Here is a 17,709-nt window from a genome sequence, read left to right on the forward strand (position 1 = left end):
GTACACCTACCTGATTGGCTGAAACAGAGACGTTGCTAAGCGGGCGCAAGTCTACTGGCGAATCAATGGCTCGCGTGTTAATATTCATTATGCCAGAACGAAGGACAGACTGCATAGATGTAGAAGTTTTTCATAGTAGTATTCTTAATTTCTATAAAGTCTACCAAAGGATTAGTTTGCGTTACTAGGCCTAAACTCCACAACAAACCTGTCTGACAGATGGTCAAACTTGGCTTTTTCTGTGTACTAAATGATTTATAATTTAAAAATTGTATTTAAAAACATATATATATATATATATATATATATATATATATATATATTAATAATAATGAATGAAGTGTAGATGTATGGCAGCCCATTTCCGCCACTGAAAAAAGGTTATTGCAACTTTTTTCTCTCTCAGAATTGAGGTATAAACAAGAAATTCTGACTTTCTTCTCTCAGAATTGCATGATTATAAACACAATTGCGAGTTAGAGTCCGATTTTTCATATAGGCTAAACCCACAATTCTGACTTTTTCTCGCAAATGTGTTTTTATTTTACAATTCTGACTTTCTCACGAGTTTGTATCACGCAATTCTGAGGGACAAAAATCAGAATTGCAAGTTTGTATTACCCAGTTTTGAGAAAAGAGGTCAGAATTGCAAGATGTAAATCTGTATTGTGAGATTTTCGGTAACTTTTTCTCACAATTCCTACTTATTTTCTCTAAATAGCATTATATAAGTCAATTATATAAGTCTCAATTGCAAGTTATAGTCAAAATTGCATGATATAACCACTGATCTATTATATAGATCAGTGGATATAACTCACAATTCTCGCAAATGTGAGTTTTTATTTTGCAATTCTGACTTTTATTGTAATTGCGAGAAAAAAAATTCTCAGAATTGCGAGATGTAAACTAGCAAATGCGAGAAAACATTTCTGAATTGTGAGATTTTTTTGGGACGTTCTCACAATTCTGACTTTTTTTCTCAGAATTACGTGATATAGTCACAATTTTAAGTTAAATTATGTGATATTTCTGAAATCTGAATTTTGAGATTTTTCTCTCACAATTCTGACTTTTCTCAGTGTAGCGTGTCACAATTACAAGTTATAAAGTCAGAATTGCATTATATAATTCGTAATTGCAAATTAAACTCGAAATTAAGACTTTCCTCACAAATGTGAGTTTTTATCTTGCAATTCTGACTTTCAGATCTAAGGCAAGTTTGTATCACACATCGTAATTGTAAGATTTTTTGGTGAATTTCTCACAATTCCTACTTTTCTCTGACAATTTTTCCTCAGAATTGTGAGACAATTGCAAGTTATAGTCAGAATTGCGAGATCTAGAATTGCAAGGTCTTTTCTCGCAATTATGACTTCTCACAATTTTGAGTTTATATGTAGTAATTCTGACTTTATTTCTCAGAATTGCAAGTTTATATCTCACAATTGCGAGCAAAAAAGTCCAACTTGTGAGATAAAGTCGCATTTACCTTTTAAAAATTGTTATTCAGTGGCAGAAACAGGCTTCCATAGGTCATACACACTCCTAATGCATTAAAACATAAATATTTCATTAAAAAAGGGACTCGAGACATTATCATTGTCGCTTCTTTTAATAACAAACACTTCTTTCAAGTCGAAAAATACTTGTTTGCACAAAGTTTGCTTAAGTATAGAAATTTTTTCACTATTTGGTAACAAAAAGAGACAGAAACAAAAAAAGGGGTATACGAACTTAACATCCTTATACAGGTTGACATCTATTTGGTACAAGTAACCAGGAAACCAATAAACACAGGTCATCTTAATGGGATGGGATGACATTTACAATCACAGAGCATGTGGTTTAAAATAAAGTCACTAAGACGCAGGTAAACTTAGTTCAAGGGTATCTTCAAATATCGAGAGCATCTACATTGAAATCCCTTCACGGGTATTCTGTGCATCACAAAATATGCTCCATTAGATCTTACGCAACTCACCGGACAACGATAAACAAAAGAGCACAGCATATTCACAAAGGTAAAAGGGAGAACCGAACAGAATCTCAAAAATCCAATGGCATCCAACAGAGAAAATATATATGTGCACATACACATATATATATATATATAAAAATAAAGATCTGAGACGCACATCATCTTTACCTCGTCACATTTCCCTTTACCCCTATAGCGACTTGATGTTTTATCTCTTGCCCCTTTTATTTCCCGCTGGTGGCTTTTTGAGTTGTAGCAGTGGCCCTCCTGCCCCAAATCCAGGAGTTTGTGTGTTGGAAACGCCAAAGGTCAACCCAGCTGACGCATTGATTCCAGGGTTACTGAAGTTGAAGCCAGAGGTGTTAGATGTTCCAAACCCTGCGAAGCAGATTTTAAAAAGTAAGTAAGTAAGTCTTCTCATCATTTACTGCTACCAACAAGCATTTAAGCAAATCGCACAACAGCTGTTAACAAATAAACCATGCAAATTTTACATTTCAAGCACTCTGGTATGCAGCGCTTGCCCTTAAGCAGCATTATGTTGATGCATTCTAGGGAAAAGGGTGATTATAATTAAGAGGGAGCTGTTAGTAATGATTAGCGTTGATGAATGCGGGTAAGATGGAGGAGGGTGCTAACGAACACACCTGCGCTCAGGCTCCCTCCAGATGGCTTGCTAGAGGAAAACCCGAACGACAAACCTCCTGTTGCCACACCCCCAAACCCAGGGCCGCTACCAAACGCTGCCAAGAGACAGATGGGGGGCATTTAGGTGTTGCGACTACATATATTCCAGAGGTAAACTCTCAGTCACAGGGCGGGGGAATGGGGAACAGGAATGAGTGATGAGTTATATTTGAGATTAACTAGGAAAAACTGATGAAGGAAAAATATGGTTAGGGAAATGTGAAAAATACAAGTTCTATATACAACCTAATCAATAAAAAAATGACTTATTATTAAAACAAATTAAGAGTGCCATATCTTAGACCTACAGGAATTGTTCACTCAAAAACTAAAATTTGCTATCATTCCATACCCTGTATTATTTATTTTTCTGTCTGATTGCATCTGCAATACATTTTATAGAGCACAGGAAAAAAAAAAAAGTTGTTCAAATGACTTCCACACACTATTTTATGCATCTTCTGAAGCCAAACAATAGTTTTTATTTGAGGAAAATACCAATATTTTAAATATTTCCTCTAGTAATTTGTGAATTAATTAATGAATACTAATTGCAAACTGGACATGTTTCACTGAAAAAAGAACTGGTTCTAAAGATTTGTTTTGAAATCATATTCGTCCAGTTCTCAAGTCACTGACACAATGATCTGTTCGAAGAGGTTGTTGAATTTGCTATGGAAGATAGTTTCCACCACAGAATAAAAATTATTATGAACTGTTTTTTCATTATACACTTTTTTTTTTTCCCTCAGAATTGTGAGAAAAATGTATAATGAATTTTAAGATGTAATCTCAGAAATCGAAGGGGAAAAATAAATCTTAATTGTGACATGTAAATTTAGAATTCTGAGAGAAAAAAATAATATGTACTGTAAAACGTAAACAGAATTCTGAGGGAAAAGGTCTGAATTGTTAATTAATCGGAACTGTGAGATGTAAACTTAGAATTCTAAGAGAAAAAGGGCTGAATTGTGAGATGTAAACTTAGAATTCTGAGAGACAAAATTTAATCTGTATTGTAAAATGCAATCTCAGAATTCTAAGGGGGGGGGGGTAATCTGGAATTGTGAGGTGTAAACAGAATTCTGAGGGAAAAAGGTCTGAATTGTGAGATGTAAACAGAATTCTGAGGGAAAAGGTCTGAATTGTGAGATGTAATCTCAGAAATCTGAGGCGAAAAATTAATCTGAATTGTGAGATGTAAACTCAGAATTCTGAGAGAAAAAAAATGGAATTTGTATTGTAATTGCTGGAATTGCGAGGTGTAAACTTAAATTTCTATGGGAAAAAGGTCTGAACTGTGAGACAATCTGAATTGTGAGATGTAAACTCAGAATTCTGAGAGAAAAAAATCTGTAAACAGAATTTTGAGGGAAAAAGTCTGAATTGTGAGATGTAATCTAAGAATTCTGAGGGGAAAAAATTAATCTGGAATTGTGAGGTGTAAACTCAGAATTCTAAGGGGAAAAAGTCTGAATTGTGAGATGGAAACTTAGAATTCTGAGAGAAAAAAATCTGTAAACAGAATTTTGAGGGGAAAAGTCTGAATTGTGAGATGTAATCTAACAATTCTGAGGGGAAAAAATTAATCTGGAATTGTGAGGTGTAAACTCAGAATTCTAATGGGGAAAAAAGTGAATTGTGAGATGGAAACTTAGAATTCAGAGGAGAAAAAATAAATCTGAATTGTGAGATGTACACTCAGAATTCTGAGGGGGGAAAAGTGAGAATTGTGAGATGTAATCTTAGAATTCTGAGGGGGAAAAAAGGCTCTATTATGACAAACTCCCAATTATTAAAAAAAAAAATCTGAATTGCAAGATATAAATTCAAAGAAGCCAAGGTTTTGAGATGAACTTGCAACTGCAAGAAAGTCAAATCACATTGACAATATTTTTATTCTATGGTAAATCAAGCTTCCATAGTTTACAGTTCACATGGAAAGATCACATGGAAAGATTATCACTAACGACTTGTTTGTTCCCTCATATAAATCTAACCACTATAATATGGATACATAAATGTATGTTAATTTTTGATTTTTAATTTTTGGGTGAACTTTAAGACTAAAAAGACTAAAGAGTGCAGAGATAGAAAGGGAGAGGAGAGGTTTATCACAGGAAGTACCTCCGAGGCTGGATGAGCCCATGCTAGTGCCAATACCCGAGGAAAAGGGAGTGCCAAAACTGGCCCCCAAGGGCGCCTGTGGTCCTGGGACAAAGAAAGAGAGCAGAGGAACTTACTCTCACGCACTCTCATATATAGATCCATATTAATCAATAAGCATACTCATATATATATATATATATATATAAATCTTGTGATAGAAGCACATGCTTCCTTATTTGAAGTTGCATAATACTGCTCATTATGACTTTGGAGCAAATGCTGTATAACAGAATATCAAAAAAATAGGCACTATTGGCTGCGGTTTATTGTACTAATCTGCTTTTAGTTACTTACCTTGGATGCATTCTAACGTCTTCCTACTTTGATAAATTTTCTAAATCACTTTATATGACAAAAATGACTTATATCCTAAACTACATCTGCAGAGCTTCTGCTACTTAATGCATTACTAATTTTTGCTCCTGTCTCGTTTCCTTTTAGCTGGTTTGAATTTGATTAGATTATTAATTTAGAGATGTGACAAATCAGCATCTCGAATGCAGTCTTTTAATCCAATTTATTGAGAAAAATCAATGCTTTATCAGTCAAAAAGAAACAAAGACAAGGGCTTTTCTTTAAAAAAACTGATTTATTGTCAATTCAAATTACATTAAACATGACAAACAGTTGAGGACAAACCGATTCCTAACAGTAGCTATGGCATTAACACTGTTTAAAACGATTAAAGCCAACCTGTGCCAAAAATGCATTTCAAACAATGGTTAGGACTAATGCTGTATCTAATTCAAAAGGCACACCATTTTAAATGCATTAACAAGCATCATCTAAACAAAAAAATAATATAATAATAAAAAATAAAAAAAATCAATTTATAAGTTAGATTATAGAATTTACTATGTTACTATTTGTAAACAACCAAAATAATAAGCCCCATATGTGTTCCAAGGAATGGAAACGTATACCAAGAAACAGACATGTCTATAAACAGACATCCTGTGTAAGAGCTTTGATAAAGTACCAACACACAAATAGCCACAACTTCCTAAAAGCCTTTTGACATGCATTAAGATCATTCGTTTGTATAGTAGAATGGCAAATAAAAGCAAAAGAAACATCTGAGATTCGCAATGGCCCATCGTGGAAGTTCACCGAAGCTTTCCCACAAAGCAAAATGTGTGTTGTGAGGAAAGCTATTTGAAAAGGTGTCTGAAAAAGGTATTACCACCTCAACTATTACTCAAAGACGGAGCATTGAAATAGCAGCTTTGGGCCACCAAAAGGCCAAGAAATCTCAAAAACTGCACTTCTGAATACTGAAGTTTGGCACAATCTTTCACCGCGGACCCTCAACAGTCCCATAAAGCAGCATGTTCACTCAATCTGAAGGCTTGAACACTGTAGCCCTTAAATAAAGTAAGAAAATGAATAACGACTAGTGTCTGCGTAGGATTTTCATCTTTAACAGACTGTGTTGTGGTTGGGCTGACTCTAAAGGAAATGCATCTCACAACTTGTGTGTATATACTGTACATATACAGTGCAACTAATTAAGCCATGCCGTTGCTTTAGCGCACTACATATTTACAGTTCATTTAATATGCAAAAGCACCCCCAACAGCCTAGACTCTCTTAGGCACAAAGGCACAGTCCATTTCCAAACAAAATTTCCCAAAGAAATGTTAATGGCGAACAGTCAAGTTTTAATCGAAATGATTTTGGCTTATGGATCACACTGATAAAGCCCTTTTGTCGATTGTTTCCAGTAAAATCACAAATCAAAACTGTCTGAAATTTGATTCTCCTCTGTAGACACCCAGAATAAGACAAGAAGCGTAAATCGATTCTGCGCCATTGGAACATCTAACACTATCTCTCACACCTCCGACCTGCTATTATTGCCAGGAAATCTCCATGGAAACCACAAATGCAACCATGGTTACAGACGGATGGAGGTTGAACAAAAAACACACAGAAACTCTCATGTTCACTGAGCTGTCCAATGAAATACAGTAAATGACCTTAATGCACCTCGGAATCAGTAGCTTACACACGCCCTCATACATATCTACTGTACACATGCATATGCAAAACCATTGGAAATCTGGTTAATTCAAATCATCACAAGCACAAAAAGTATGCATTTAGGATAAAACTGACATTGTCCTTATATAACTAAACTAGCATGGTTTTGAAGTGAGAAAGCTGAAAATGCCAAAATGACACCTGCCAAAGCTGTCAAGTGACAGTCTAAACAATTGATAAACATGCATAAACTGATTTGGACACTCAGGCGAAAAGCTTTTAAAAGAAGTGATTATGAAAACTATTTAACAACAGGAATTAAAAGGAGAAGTTAACTTCCAGATCAAAAATGTACATCCCCTTGTGATCCAAGATGTTCATGTCTTTCTTTCTTCAGTTGTAAAGAATTTGTTTTTTAAGGCAAACATTTCAGGATTTCTCTTCATGTAATGGCCTTCTATGCTGCATGCGAGTTTGAACTTCCAAAATGTAGTTTCAATGCAGCTTCAAAGGGCTCTAAACAATCCCAGTCAAGGAAGAAGGGTCTTATCTAGCAAAACGATTATTTGTTGATTAAAAAAAAAAACTCTTATCTCATTTACAACTCAAATCTTCCTACATCGCTGTTTTACCTTTTTTTTGTAAACGGTGTTTGATCATCTTTGCACATTCACTTGGTAATTCTGCAGCGATGTAGGATGATTTCGAAATTGGAGTTGTACATGAGAATACACAAGAGTACAAGCAGAGCTAGACAAGATAAGCATTTGAGGTTAAAAAACAGTATATAAATTGTCAATCCTTTTAGAAAATAACTGATCTTTCACTAGATAAGACTAGTGTTGGGCAATATGCAAAATTTTCATATCGTCCTATCGTCAGCCTGTGAGATCGCCGATACACAATACTATCGTGCTAATTTATTTAATGATATGTAAATATGTCAATATGTAATAAATTCCTTATTCGTTTTGTAAGGGTAGTGGCATGTGAATAAGTTGTGCGTGTACAGAGCGCTGACGGTAGTTCTGTTGGATAGGTTTAAGTTTACTTTCGGTTTCATTCTCTGCTGTCTTCAGGGAGCGGTAAATATGCGTGCGTGAATGCAAATGAATGTATCTTTCTATACCCGTCATATTGTAATAATGTTACCGCTGTATGTCTGATCTTTGTCATCAGTTCATGTTATAGTTCAGTTCATATTGATTGTGGAGAAACGGTGCCCGTGTAATTCACGTGCATATGTTTAGCGACATTTTATCGCATTGTAATTCTAGTTAACGCATACAGATGTTACTGAGGTGAATGTTTGTTTACTATATACAGACGGATTCTCATATATCGTATTTAATTCAGCCTAAACCACATTTTACTACCTCTGTTATCCTAATGACTGTCTACACTTAATCTATGTACACTGTATGATGAATAAATCTCTTACCCATTTTCACCGCGGCAAGTTTCTGAGGCATCCTAGAACCGACTCTCCGCGCTGCATCGCTAAAGTTAGGTGCCTTTTTGAAGCATAATAATAATAATAATCGTCTTACTATCGTCAAAGGCATCAGCAACAGGCGATATCTTTGACTATCGTCGATACACGATACTATCGTCTATCGGCACAACCCTAGATAAGACCCTTCTTCTTCGTCTGGTATCATATAGAGCCATTTGAAGCTGCATTTAAACTGCATTTCGGAAGTTCAAACTTACAGCCACCATTGAGCTTCACTATATGGAGAAAAATCCTGCAATTTTTGCCTCAAAAAACAAGTTCTTTACAAAGTGAAGAAAGAAACACAAGAACATCTTGGATGACAAGGGGGTGAGTTAATTATCTGTACATTGTTTTCTGGAAGTGAACTTCTCCTTTAAATGTTTAGTATGCAGCTATCAAAACGCATGTCAAAACTGAGGAAAAATTGTGAAAGAACTAAACACATTTCTATCCTGAGGTACGACAATCTCTTTCCTGCATAGCATGTTTGTCCTACACCAAAAAAATTTCTGTATATTCCCCATCTAAAACATACATATTGCTCAGAAAGCTTACAGCGGTCTTACTAAAAAGTGTTTGTTGGCACTTTAAAATCTACCATGAAGGAATATAGGTGACTATGGGTATAAAAACGGAAATAAGTGCGAAAGCATTTCAGTCTGTATGTAGCATGCAAGTCTAATGTGTTTGGCTACTTTGTGTAGTGACGGCTACATTAGTGCTGTTGGAATATCAGAGATCAGTCCTAAGACCTTCTGCGCCACTTTAAATATAAGACCAGTCCATCAAAAACACAGACAGACGACCTTTCTAAACCTTGAATGGGTTTGGAATGTGTCAATTTAACTTGTGGGCTGTATTAAAATAGCATTTGATGCAAGTTGGGTTGGGCAAGACAGTCAGCATCTAAAATCTCACAGCACACTAGTTGGCACACATAGAATTACATGATTTATGTTAAAAGAACCCTGTTGCTCCATATCTCCGAGAGAGACGATGTTTTTAAAAGAATAAGAAACAAAAATAGACATGGCACTGACTGAATTTACGGTTTATTCTTGAAATTCTTTTTGCGCTATCTGCCTTTCTTCTTTGTCATTTCCCCCTCTCCCTTGTTCTTTCTATTTGTCCCTCCCCTCATCATTCTATCAATCTAGAGGTCAAGAGGTCTAGAACTTGAAGGCGGTCAGACCTGGAGCCGGCTGCTGCTGCTGAGTGAGAGTGGCAGCCATGGCAACGGCTGCTGCGTTGGGAATGCTGCCGAAGGGGGCGGGGCCTGTGGTGACGTGCGGAGAGCTCTGCCATTTCTTGCTGGCGATGCGTTTCGACTCGAATATGTCAGTGGAGTCGTCGAGGAAGGCTCGTCGGTAGCCCAGGTACTGATGTTTGAGAGTCTACAGAAAAAGAGGAGACTTTTCAAATACAATCATTCTACTTTAATACTATAATAAAAACCGTTATGTATTGATGAATTATTGTCCTTGATTTATCAGTTTAAGTTATTATAAAGAATGTGAATAACATACACTACCAGTCAAACGTTTTGAATGGTAAACTTTGTTTTTTTAAAAAGAATTCTCTTCTGCTCACCAAAGCTTCAGTAATATTGTGAATTATTTTTTACTATTTAACATAACTGCTTTCTATTTGAATACATTTTAAAATGCAATTTACTCATGTGATCAAAGCTGAATTTTCAGCATCACTACTCAAATCATTCTTTATCATCAATATTAAAAACAGTTGAGAACATTTTTTTAGGATACTTTGATGAACAGAAAGATCCAAAGAGAAAGGATGCCTTAAATTGATCAATAGTGAATATAAAAGACATTTATAATGTTACAAACTATTTCTATTTCAGATAAATGCTGTTCTTCTGAACTTTCCATTAATCTCCAGAGCTGTTTTCAACATAATAATAATAATGTTTTGGGAACAGCAAATCAGAATATCAGAATGATTTCTAAAGGATCATACGACTAAAGTAATGATCTAAAAAAAATCAGCATTGAAATAACAGGAATATATTACATTTCAAAATGTATACAAATAGAAAGCAGTTATTTCACAATATTACTACTTTTGCTGTATTTTGGATCAAATAAATGCAGGCTTAGTGAGAAGAGACTTCTTTAAAAAAAAAATAAAATAAAAAAATCTTACCGTTCAAATACTTTTGACTGGTAGCGTACATTACCAATAAAACTTTGGGGTCATGTTTTTTTTCTTTTTTAAGAAAAGAAATTAACACTTATTTAGAGAGTAACAATGAGAGTACAGACATTTATATTGTTACAAAAATGTGTTTCATAAACAGTTCTTTTGAATTTTTTGGAATAAACAAAAAAAAAGGTAATTGATACTTTTTCTCTCATAATTCTGACTATTTTTCTCATAATTGCGAGTTTAAATCTTGCAATTGATTTTTTCCTCAGAATTGCATGATACAAAGTCACAATTGCGAGATAAACTTGCAACTGACTTTTTTCTTGTAAATGCGAGTTTGTATCTCACAATTCTGACTTTTTTTCTGGCAATCGACTTTTGTTCTCAGAACTGATTCATATAAACATGCAAATGCCAGTTATAAAGTCCACTTCTGAGGAGGAAAAAAAGACTGACATGTTCTTAGAATAACAAGTTTATCTCTCACAATTCTGACTTAACTCACAATTGCATGTTATAAAAATTTGAATTGTGAGAAGTCACAATTGTGATATAAACTCAAAATTCTGAGACAAAAATGTCACAATTGTGAGATGTAAACTAGCAATACAGAGAAAAAAATTCAATTGTGAGATATCAACTCGCAATTCTGAGAAAAAGTCAAAATTGCAATATAAACTCACAAGTCTGAGAAAAGTCACAATTCACAAATACCCACAAACTCAATTCCGAGAATAAAAAAATCTGAACTGTGAGTTTGTATCATACATTGCTGACTTTATAACTCTCAATTACGAGTTTATAAGTCACAATTCAGAGGAAAAAGTCAGAATTGTGAGATAAACAGCAGCAATTACTTTTTTTAATTCAGTGGCGAAAAGAGGCTTCTATACATAAAAAAATAAATTTTTAAACAGTATGTGCAATGTTCAGAACTTACCTTAACATTCTCATGAGCTCCCTGCAACTGTGCAGCAAGTGCAACAAATGTCTGATAGAGTTTCTGCATGGCCATGGACAAATCTACATGGGAGATCACATCACACAGTCAAGAGGAAACTCAAGCTATCTTTCTATCATATGAATCAAGGCTGTGCTTTATTAAGTTGACAGAAAACAGAGTAGATAAAAACCTTGAGGGGTGATGTGAGATCCGCTGCTCTGGGTGGTCAGATGATTCTCCAGTTCTTCAATCTGCTGACGGTACTGCTGTAACTGCACCTCAAATTGCTCCACAAGAGCTCGGAAATAACTGAAGAGAGAGATGAACACCGCATTGGCGGACAGCAATTAATAGTAAGCAACTTTTACTGCCTATCGTTGGAGTTTACAAGAAAAACTGCACAGAATCACTCACTCGGAAGGTGCTGTGTTCTCATGTTGGAGTCCAGGAGGGATCTTCTGGGTGCGAAGTGCGATGTCGGCATTCTTCAATTCCTACATGAAGAAAAAAATATATAGTATAAAAATGAACAACGCTCAGCTGAACTGTTTGGAATTGGTCTGAAGGATATTTTTTTGTGTAACCTGAGAAGTTTCCAACTTTAGCTTGTCTATGGAGAGTGAATTTCTTTGCAGGCCGCTGGCACAGATGGACAGAAGCTGTCTGAGTGTCTTGATGTCTTCTTGCACTTTAACAATGGCTTTAGAAGACATCCTGCTGATCTCTTCCTGGACTTGCTTCTGCTCCTTAACAAACTTCCTGTGGAGCAAACGCATATTAAGCACTAAATCAACTATATGCAACTAGCAAAAAAAGAAAAAGAAAAAGTGGCGCACTTACTGAAAGTTGTCCACATCTTGACAAATCGGACCTGGCAAGTTTTCATCTTTGAGGGCTTTGCTGTCCCTATAGAGACCAAAAGCAAGGTAAGAACCACTATAATAAACTACAACAAGTCAAAAAGTGATTGCAGTGTGGTCCTTACTCTGGTCTGGTGCTGGATAACTTGTCAGTGTTCTTTTCAGAAGAAGTACTGAAGTCTACTCCACCCAGGCCGAGACTGGGCGCAGGCGCAGAGGTGGCTGCGACAGAGGCAGAGACTAAACCACCCAGACTCAGAGGTCCACCTAAAGTGGACTGTCCCAAACCTGAAACACATACATATTGAATGAATATAAGAGCAGAAACACCAGTGTTAACCAAATGCAAGTTCAAACAAATGATTCAAAAAGGCTGACCTGTCAAGGCAGGGTTGGAAAATAGACCAGTACCGGCACCCGCACCAAAGGAAAAACCCGAGGCGGGAGCGGAGGAAGTGGCGGCAGCTCCTCCTAAGTTGAGCGAGAAGCCAGTGGAGCTGGCCTGAGGGGCTGTGGAGGTCAGGACGGATCCCAGAGTCAGGCCTGTGCCTGTAGGTGCAGCGGTGGTGGTTGTCAGTGAGAAAGGTGTAGCGGAGGCTGCTGGCTTTCCGAAGCCCAGGCTGAAACCAGCAGAAGCAGCGGTTGAAGGGGCAAGACTTCCTAAGATGCAAAACAAAAGATTGAAAATCATTATATCTCTGACAGACTTAACCAGTGGTTTTCACAGCAAATGTTCGACGGTATACAGCTAAACCACATGGACTATTTTAACAATGTCTTTACCTTTCTGGACCTTGAATGTGTCAGTTGCATTACTGTTGCATAAATAAGCTGCATAAATATCTTAATTTGTGTTCCGAAGATGAACAATGGTCTTAAAGGTTTGGAATGACATGAGGGTGGGTAATTAATGACAGAATTTTCATTTTTGGGTGAACTATCCCTTTAATTATGCTTTATAGAAAATACTGTTGTGGACAACAGGGGGCATTGGATTCAAAGAGTTTGAGGCCAACTGGACTAAAGGAAAATTATAACTGATTAAATTCCTTCTAGCTTGTTTTCTTGAAGAATTTCTTACCTAAAGCAAGGCCAGTAGTGGATGCAGCAGCAGCAACAGCCCCTAAAAGTGTTAAACAAACAGTGAATTAACAAAATGAATTAACCATGACAATGTTATTTATTATCAAGGCACCAAATTGTAATAAAAAAATAATAAATTAGTGTTTAGGGATGTAACGTTATTATCAATATTGTGGTATCGCGAGAGGAAAACCGTCTCGATACTATCAATATTATGACGATATGAAACGGTAAGTTCTTCTGGGCAAAGAGTGTAGTTTGTAAAAAAATATTTTAACCTCTTATTCTTCCATAAAAGGTCTTTGAAGTTGTGTTTTGGGACATTATGCTTTGGAACCGTATCTGCCAAACAAACTAAAACCGAAAGCACAATATAGCTAAAACCCTTTCCATTGAGTCTGTTTTTGCTGCTTTCTTCCTTCAGGCGATCAGCATGTGATCCGGTGTTTTCCAAGCCTCAGTTTACAGTGATTCTCATTTATTGCATATGCTGTGAGTTTAGTGTGAGTTTGGGAAAGCAACAGCCACCAGTTATGTTTTATTTTTGCGGCAGATGATTACAGCATTTCACTAGATTTGTAATGAGATGTGTTTTTGTAAGCCTGTTTTCATTAAAGCTGGAGTTTTCCGGCAAAACAAAAGCTCTACTGCCATTTCCGTTAAAATAAAAGCTTAAAAGTGTAGAAATTACCTATGAAATACTCATTTTCATTTATTTTGCAGTGCAATTGTTGTAGTGTTATTACTGTCATAGGAGTCACAATAATATAACATTTTTATTTAATATTATATTATATTCTAATTAGTATGGCTTTCTTAAACACCAGTGTGAAAGTAATTTAGACTCAAACAGTATACCACAAATAAAAAGTGGGTTGAGTTTTCTGACTTAAGTTTTCTTAGTTAAGGACATGGGTTGGAGCTTTTCATTTTTAACTCTCAAAGTCAATTAGATAGAAGGATTTAACTTTGAATTTGTACAAAATGTTCATCTTTTTTAAATAATCGCAATAATATCATATTGTGCACTTCATATTGTGATATTATCATATCGTGAGATTTTGATATTGTTACATCCCTAGTATTTATGTCACAAAAGCAGACAAGAACCTGAGGCAGGTGTGTTAAAGGAGAATCCAGTTGTTGGTTTCTGTGCAAATAAACTGGTCCCAAATCCCAGTGTTGATGTGGTACTGGTGGCGGCCGGTGTGGTTGTCGGTGTGCCAAACCCTCCAAATGAGAGTCCACCCGTACCTGCAGCAGGTGTGCTGGAAAAAAATTATCAGACATTAAAAATCATATTTGTCTTACTAACATTACCCCTAATGATATTAAAATATTTAGGGATGCACTGAATATTCGGCCACCGAAAATTTTCGGCCGAAAACTGAAAATGCACTTTTGGGCCATTTTCGCCCGAAAATTTTCGGTGGCCGAATGACTTTTATCACCGAAACAACACGGCCGAAACAGTATGTTGACGCAAACAGAAACCGCAGCCTGCTCGTGCTTGTCTGAAGCAACACGTCTGCAGTGTGGACGTATTTCAGTATATCTGGGAAAGACCTACGGATAGCGATTTGCAAAACTTGTAAAGCCGAAATTTCTAGAGGGGGTGTGTCTGCAGTCGTGCTTGCAGTGATGAGAGCAGAGACACACAAGTAACCTAAGAACTGCGCAATATGTTAAAGTGAAAGTAAAAACTGACAGTGCTTTCAGCATCTGACGTGCATTCTCTCAGAGACAATAAGAGACGATTATACTTTATATGCTGACATTAATTTAGTCCCCTAGTATTTTTCTTGTGCCCCGAACATGGTGGGAAAAAATAAAAATAAACGTATTTTGTGTAAAGGTTGTTTTTTGAAAGACTTAAATAAAACTCTTAATTTTCATTGATGACTGCAGTGTTATTAGGGGTTAAGAAAGTCTTAATTATGATTTCAGGTGGTCTTAAATGTAGGGACTGACAGACAAGAATTGCGATGAAATTTCAAAAGGCTATCCATTGAATAAATATGAGCGCTGCACATTTCACAGTCATCTGCTGCGCTGCTTTGTGTACCATTCTGACAGCGCCTCCTGCTGGAAGAGAAACGCATAGAGTTGTAAATGTGAACTCATGGATCCACAAGATAATGTGTTATAAAAATTTAAACAATTTAAACAAAGGCAGTAAAATATATGTATATGTTATTTAAGTAATATAATACTTGATTGGTAATAATTGTTTAAATTAATACAATTGATTTATTCTTTGAAACTTTAATATTAATTTATGCAATTGCAATGCCTTGATTTTAGTAAGAGTAGTACACAGTCATAGTCATAAATGCAATGGTACTAATAATTGGCATAATTCTTTCGGTGTTTCGGCCAAGAATTTTCATTTCGGTGCATCCCTAAAATATATTGCACTTTATACCACCACATGCGCACAAAACAGCACTCTTTTTTAAGGCAAAAATATATTTATTTTAAAAAAGGAAGTAATACACAACTATTTGTGACCCTAGACCACAATTTGTCTTAAGTAGCATAGGTATATTTGTAGCAATAGCCCAAAATACATTGTATGAGTCAAAATTATACATTTTTCTCTTAAGCCAAAAAACATTAGGATATTAAAACTTTTGGATTAGTATTATGCATGGCTAAGAACTTAATTTGGACAACTTCAAAGGCTATTATCTCATTATTTTGATTTTTTTTACACCCTCAGATTACAGATTTTCACATAGCTGTATCCTGGCTAAAAGCTTATTTATTCAGCTGCCAGGTGATGTACAAATCTCAATTTCAAAAAATTGACCCTTATGACTGGTTTTGTGGTCCAGGGTCACATTTTGTAAATACATTTTCTGTAGGCCATTGAAAATGAATGTGAAACCAAAACGTGAGCTTGAATTTCAAAAAGCAAATTGATATTAACCATCCGATTAAAGTTAACATTTTAAGACATGCGTTTATGTTTTCCACAATAGTTCTCTGCACAGCTCATTACAAATTAGCAGCACATTGTTGAAAGCTGAAATTATGTGTCAACATACCTGGTCGCAGCTCCAAATGAGAAACCCCCTCCGGTACCGGTGGACCCGAGGGTCGTTGTGCCGAAGTTAAAGCTGGACATTCTGGACTTAAATTTCCCAAATTTGACAATCAGAAGCAAGCGGGACCAACCTCGTGGAGGCCCTAAAGCCACTTCTTACGACATAAGTTGGATAATAAAAGGAACCACTATGAAATTCTGATGCGTATGAGGAAAATATAGATAAAATACTCTAAACGAGGCAACCACACGCTAGTTTGGTATTTTTAAAACGATTGTGGGTTTCTAAGTAGTGAAAACGTTGCTACTCCGTGTTTCCGCGCACAATCTCTTCTTCTTCTTCTGTCTCCTTGGTTTTGGGTTAAAATTCAAACATTATCTGTTTTGAGGTATTGCCACCTACTGGCATGGAAAGTCCATGCAGGCACATTTTATTGCGGTGTGATTTACTGAACTAAATAATACATTATTTATCTACTCGGGTGTTTGTATTGTTTCTGTTGTTAGAGTTTCTGTTAATATTCATATATCCATTGTTTATTTATTAATACACTACCAGTCAAAAGTTTTTAAACAGTAAGATTTTTTAATGTTTTTAATGATTTTAAGTCTCTTCTGCTTACCAAGCATGTATTTCTTTGATTCAATGAACAGCAAAAACAGTAATATTGCTAAATATTTTTATTATTTAAAATAACTGCTTTCTGTTTCACTATAGGTTAAAATGTCATTTATTCCTGTGATCAAAGCTAAATTTTCAACATCATCACTCCAGTCTTCAGTGTCACATGATCCTTCAGAAATCATTCTAATATGCTGATTTGCTGTTCAAGAAACATTTATTATTATTATTATTATCAATATTTAAAACAGTTAAGTACTTTCTTTCAGGATTCTTTGATGAAATGAAAGATCCAAAGATCAGCATTTATCTGAAATAAAAAGCTTTGGTAACATTATACACTTTTTTGGAAATTGATCAAAAGTGATGATAAAGATTTTCATAATGTTACAAAGGATTTCCATTTCAGATAAATGCTGTTCTTCTGAATTATCTATTCATCAAAGAAAGCTGAAAAAAATCTACTCTGCTGTTTTCAACATAATAATAATAATAATAATAAATGTTTTTTGAGCAGCAAATCAGAATATTAGAACGACTTCTGAAGGATCATGTGACTGGAGTAATGATGCTAAAAATTCAGCTTTAAAATCACAGGAATAAATTACGTTTTAAAACATATTCAAATGGAAAACAGTTATTTTAAATAGTAAAAATACTTCAAA

General features: G+C 35.5%; 1 protein-coding gene across 3 annotated transcripts; it reads right to left on the bottom strand.

Moving 5' to 3' along the window:
- Positions 1–1,610: 1,610 nt before the first annotated feature.
- On the bottom strand, positions 1,611–16,754 carry LOC141300457 (nucleoporin p58/p45-like). 3 transcript variants are annotated; one of them, XM_073830736.1, is made up of 14 exons: positions 16,424–16,754; positions 14,484–14,641; positions 13,372–13,413; positions 12,669–12,950; positions 12,416–12,578; positions 12,271–12,336; positions 12,015–12,189; positions 11,845–11,924; positions 11,621–11,739; positions 11,428–11,510; positions 9,511–9,712; positions 4,796–4,879; positions 2,629–2,724; positions 1,611–2,359 (listed from the first exon to the last, which is right to left on the bottom strand). In XM_073830736.1, the coding sequence occupies exons 1-14, from the start codon at positions 16,501–16,503 to the stop codon at positions 2,190–2,192; spliced, it is 1,800 nt and encodes a 599-aa protein (XP_073686837.1). In that variant the 5' UTR covers positions 16,504–16,754; the 3' UTR covers positions 1,611–2,189. The 3 variants fall into 3 exon arrangements, with proteins under 3 accessions (XP_073686837.1, XP_073686838.1, XP_073686839.1); XM_073830737.1 differs by lacking the exon at positions 2,629–2,724; XM_073830738.1 differs by lacking the exons at positions 2,629–2,724; positions 4,796–4,879.
- Positions 16,755–17,709: the final 955 nt, after the last annotated feature.

The sequence above is a fragment of the Garra rufa genome, chromosome 24 (assembly GCF_049309525.1).
Source record: "Garra rufa chromosome 24, GarRuf1.0, whole genome shotgun sequence".
In the NCBI taxonomy this organism is placed as follows: domain Eukaryota; kingdom Metazoa; phylum Chordata; class Actinopteri; order Cypriniformes; family Cyprinidae; genus Garra; species Garra rufa.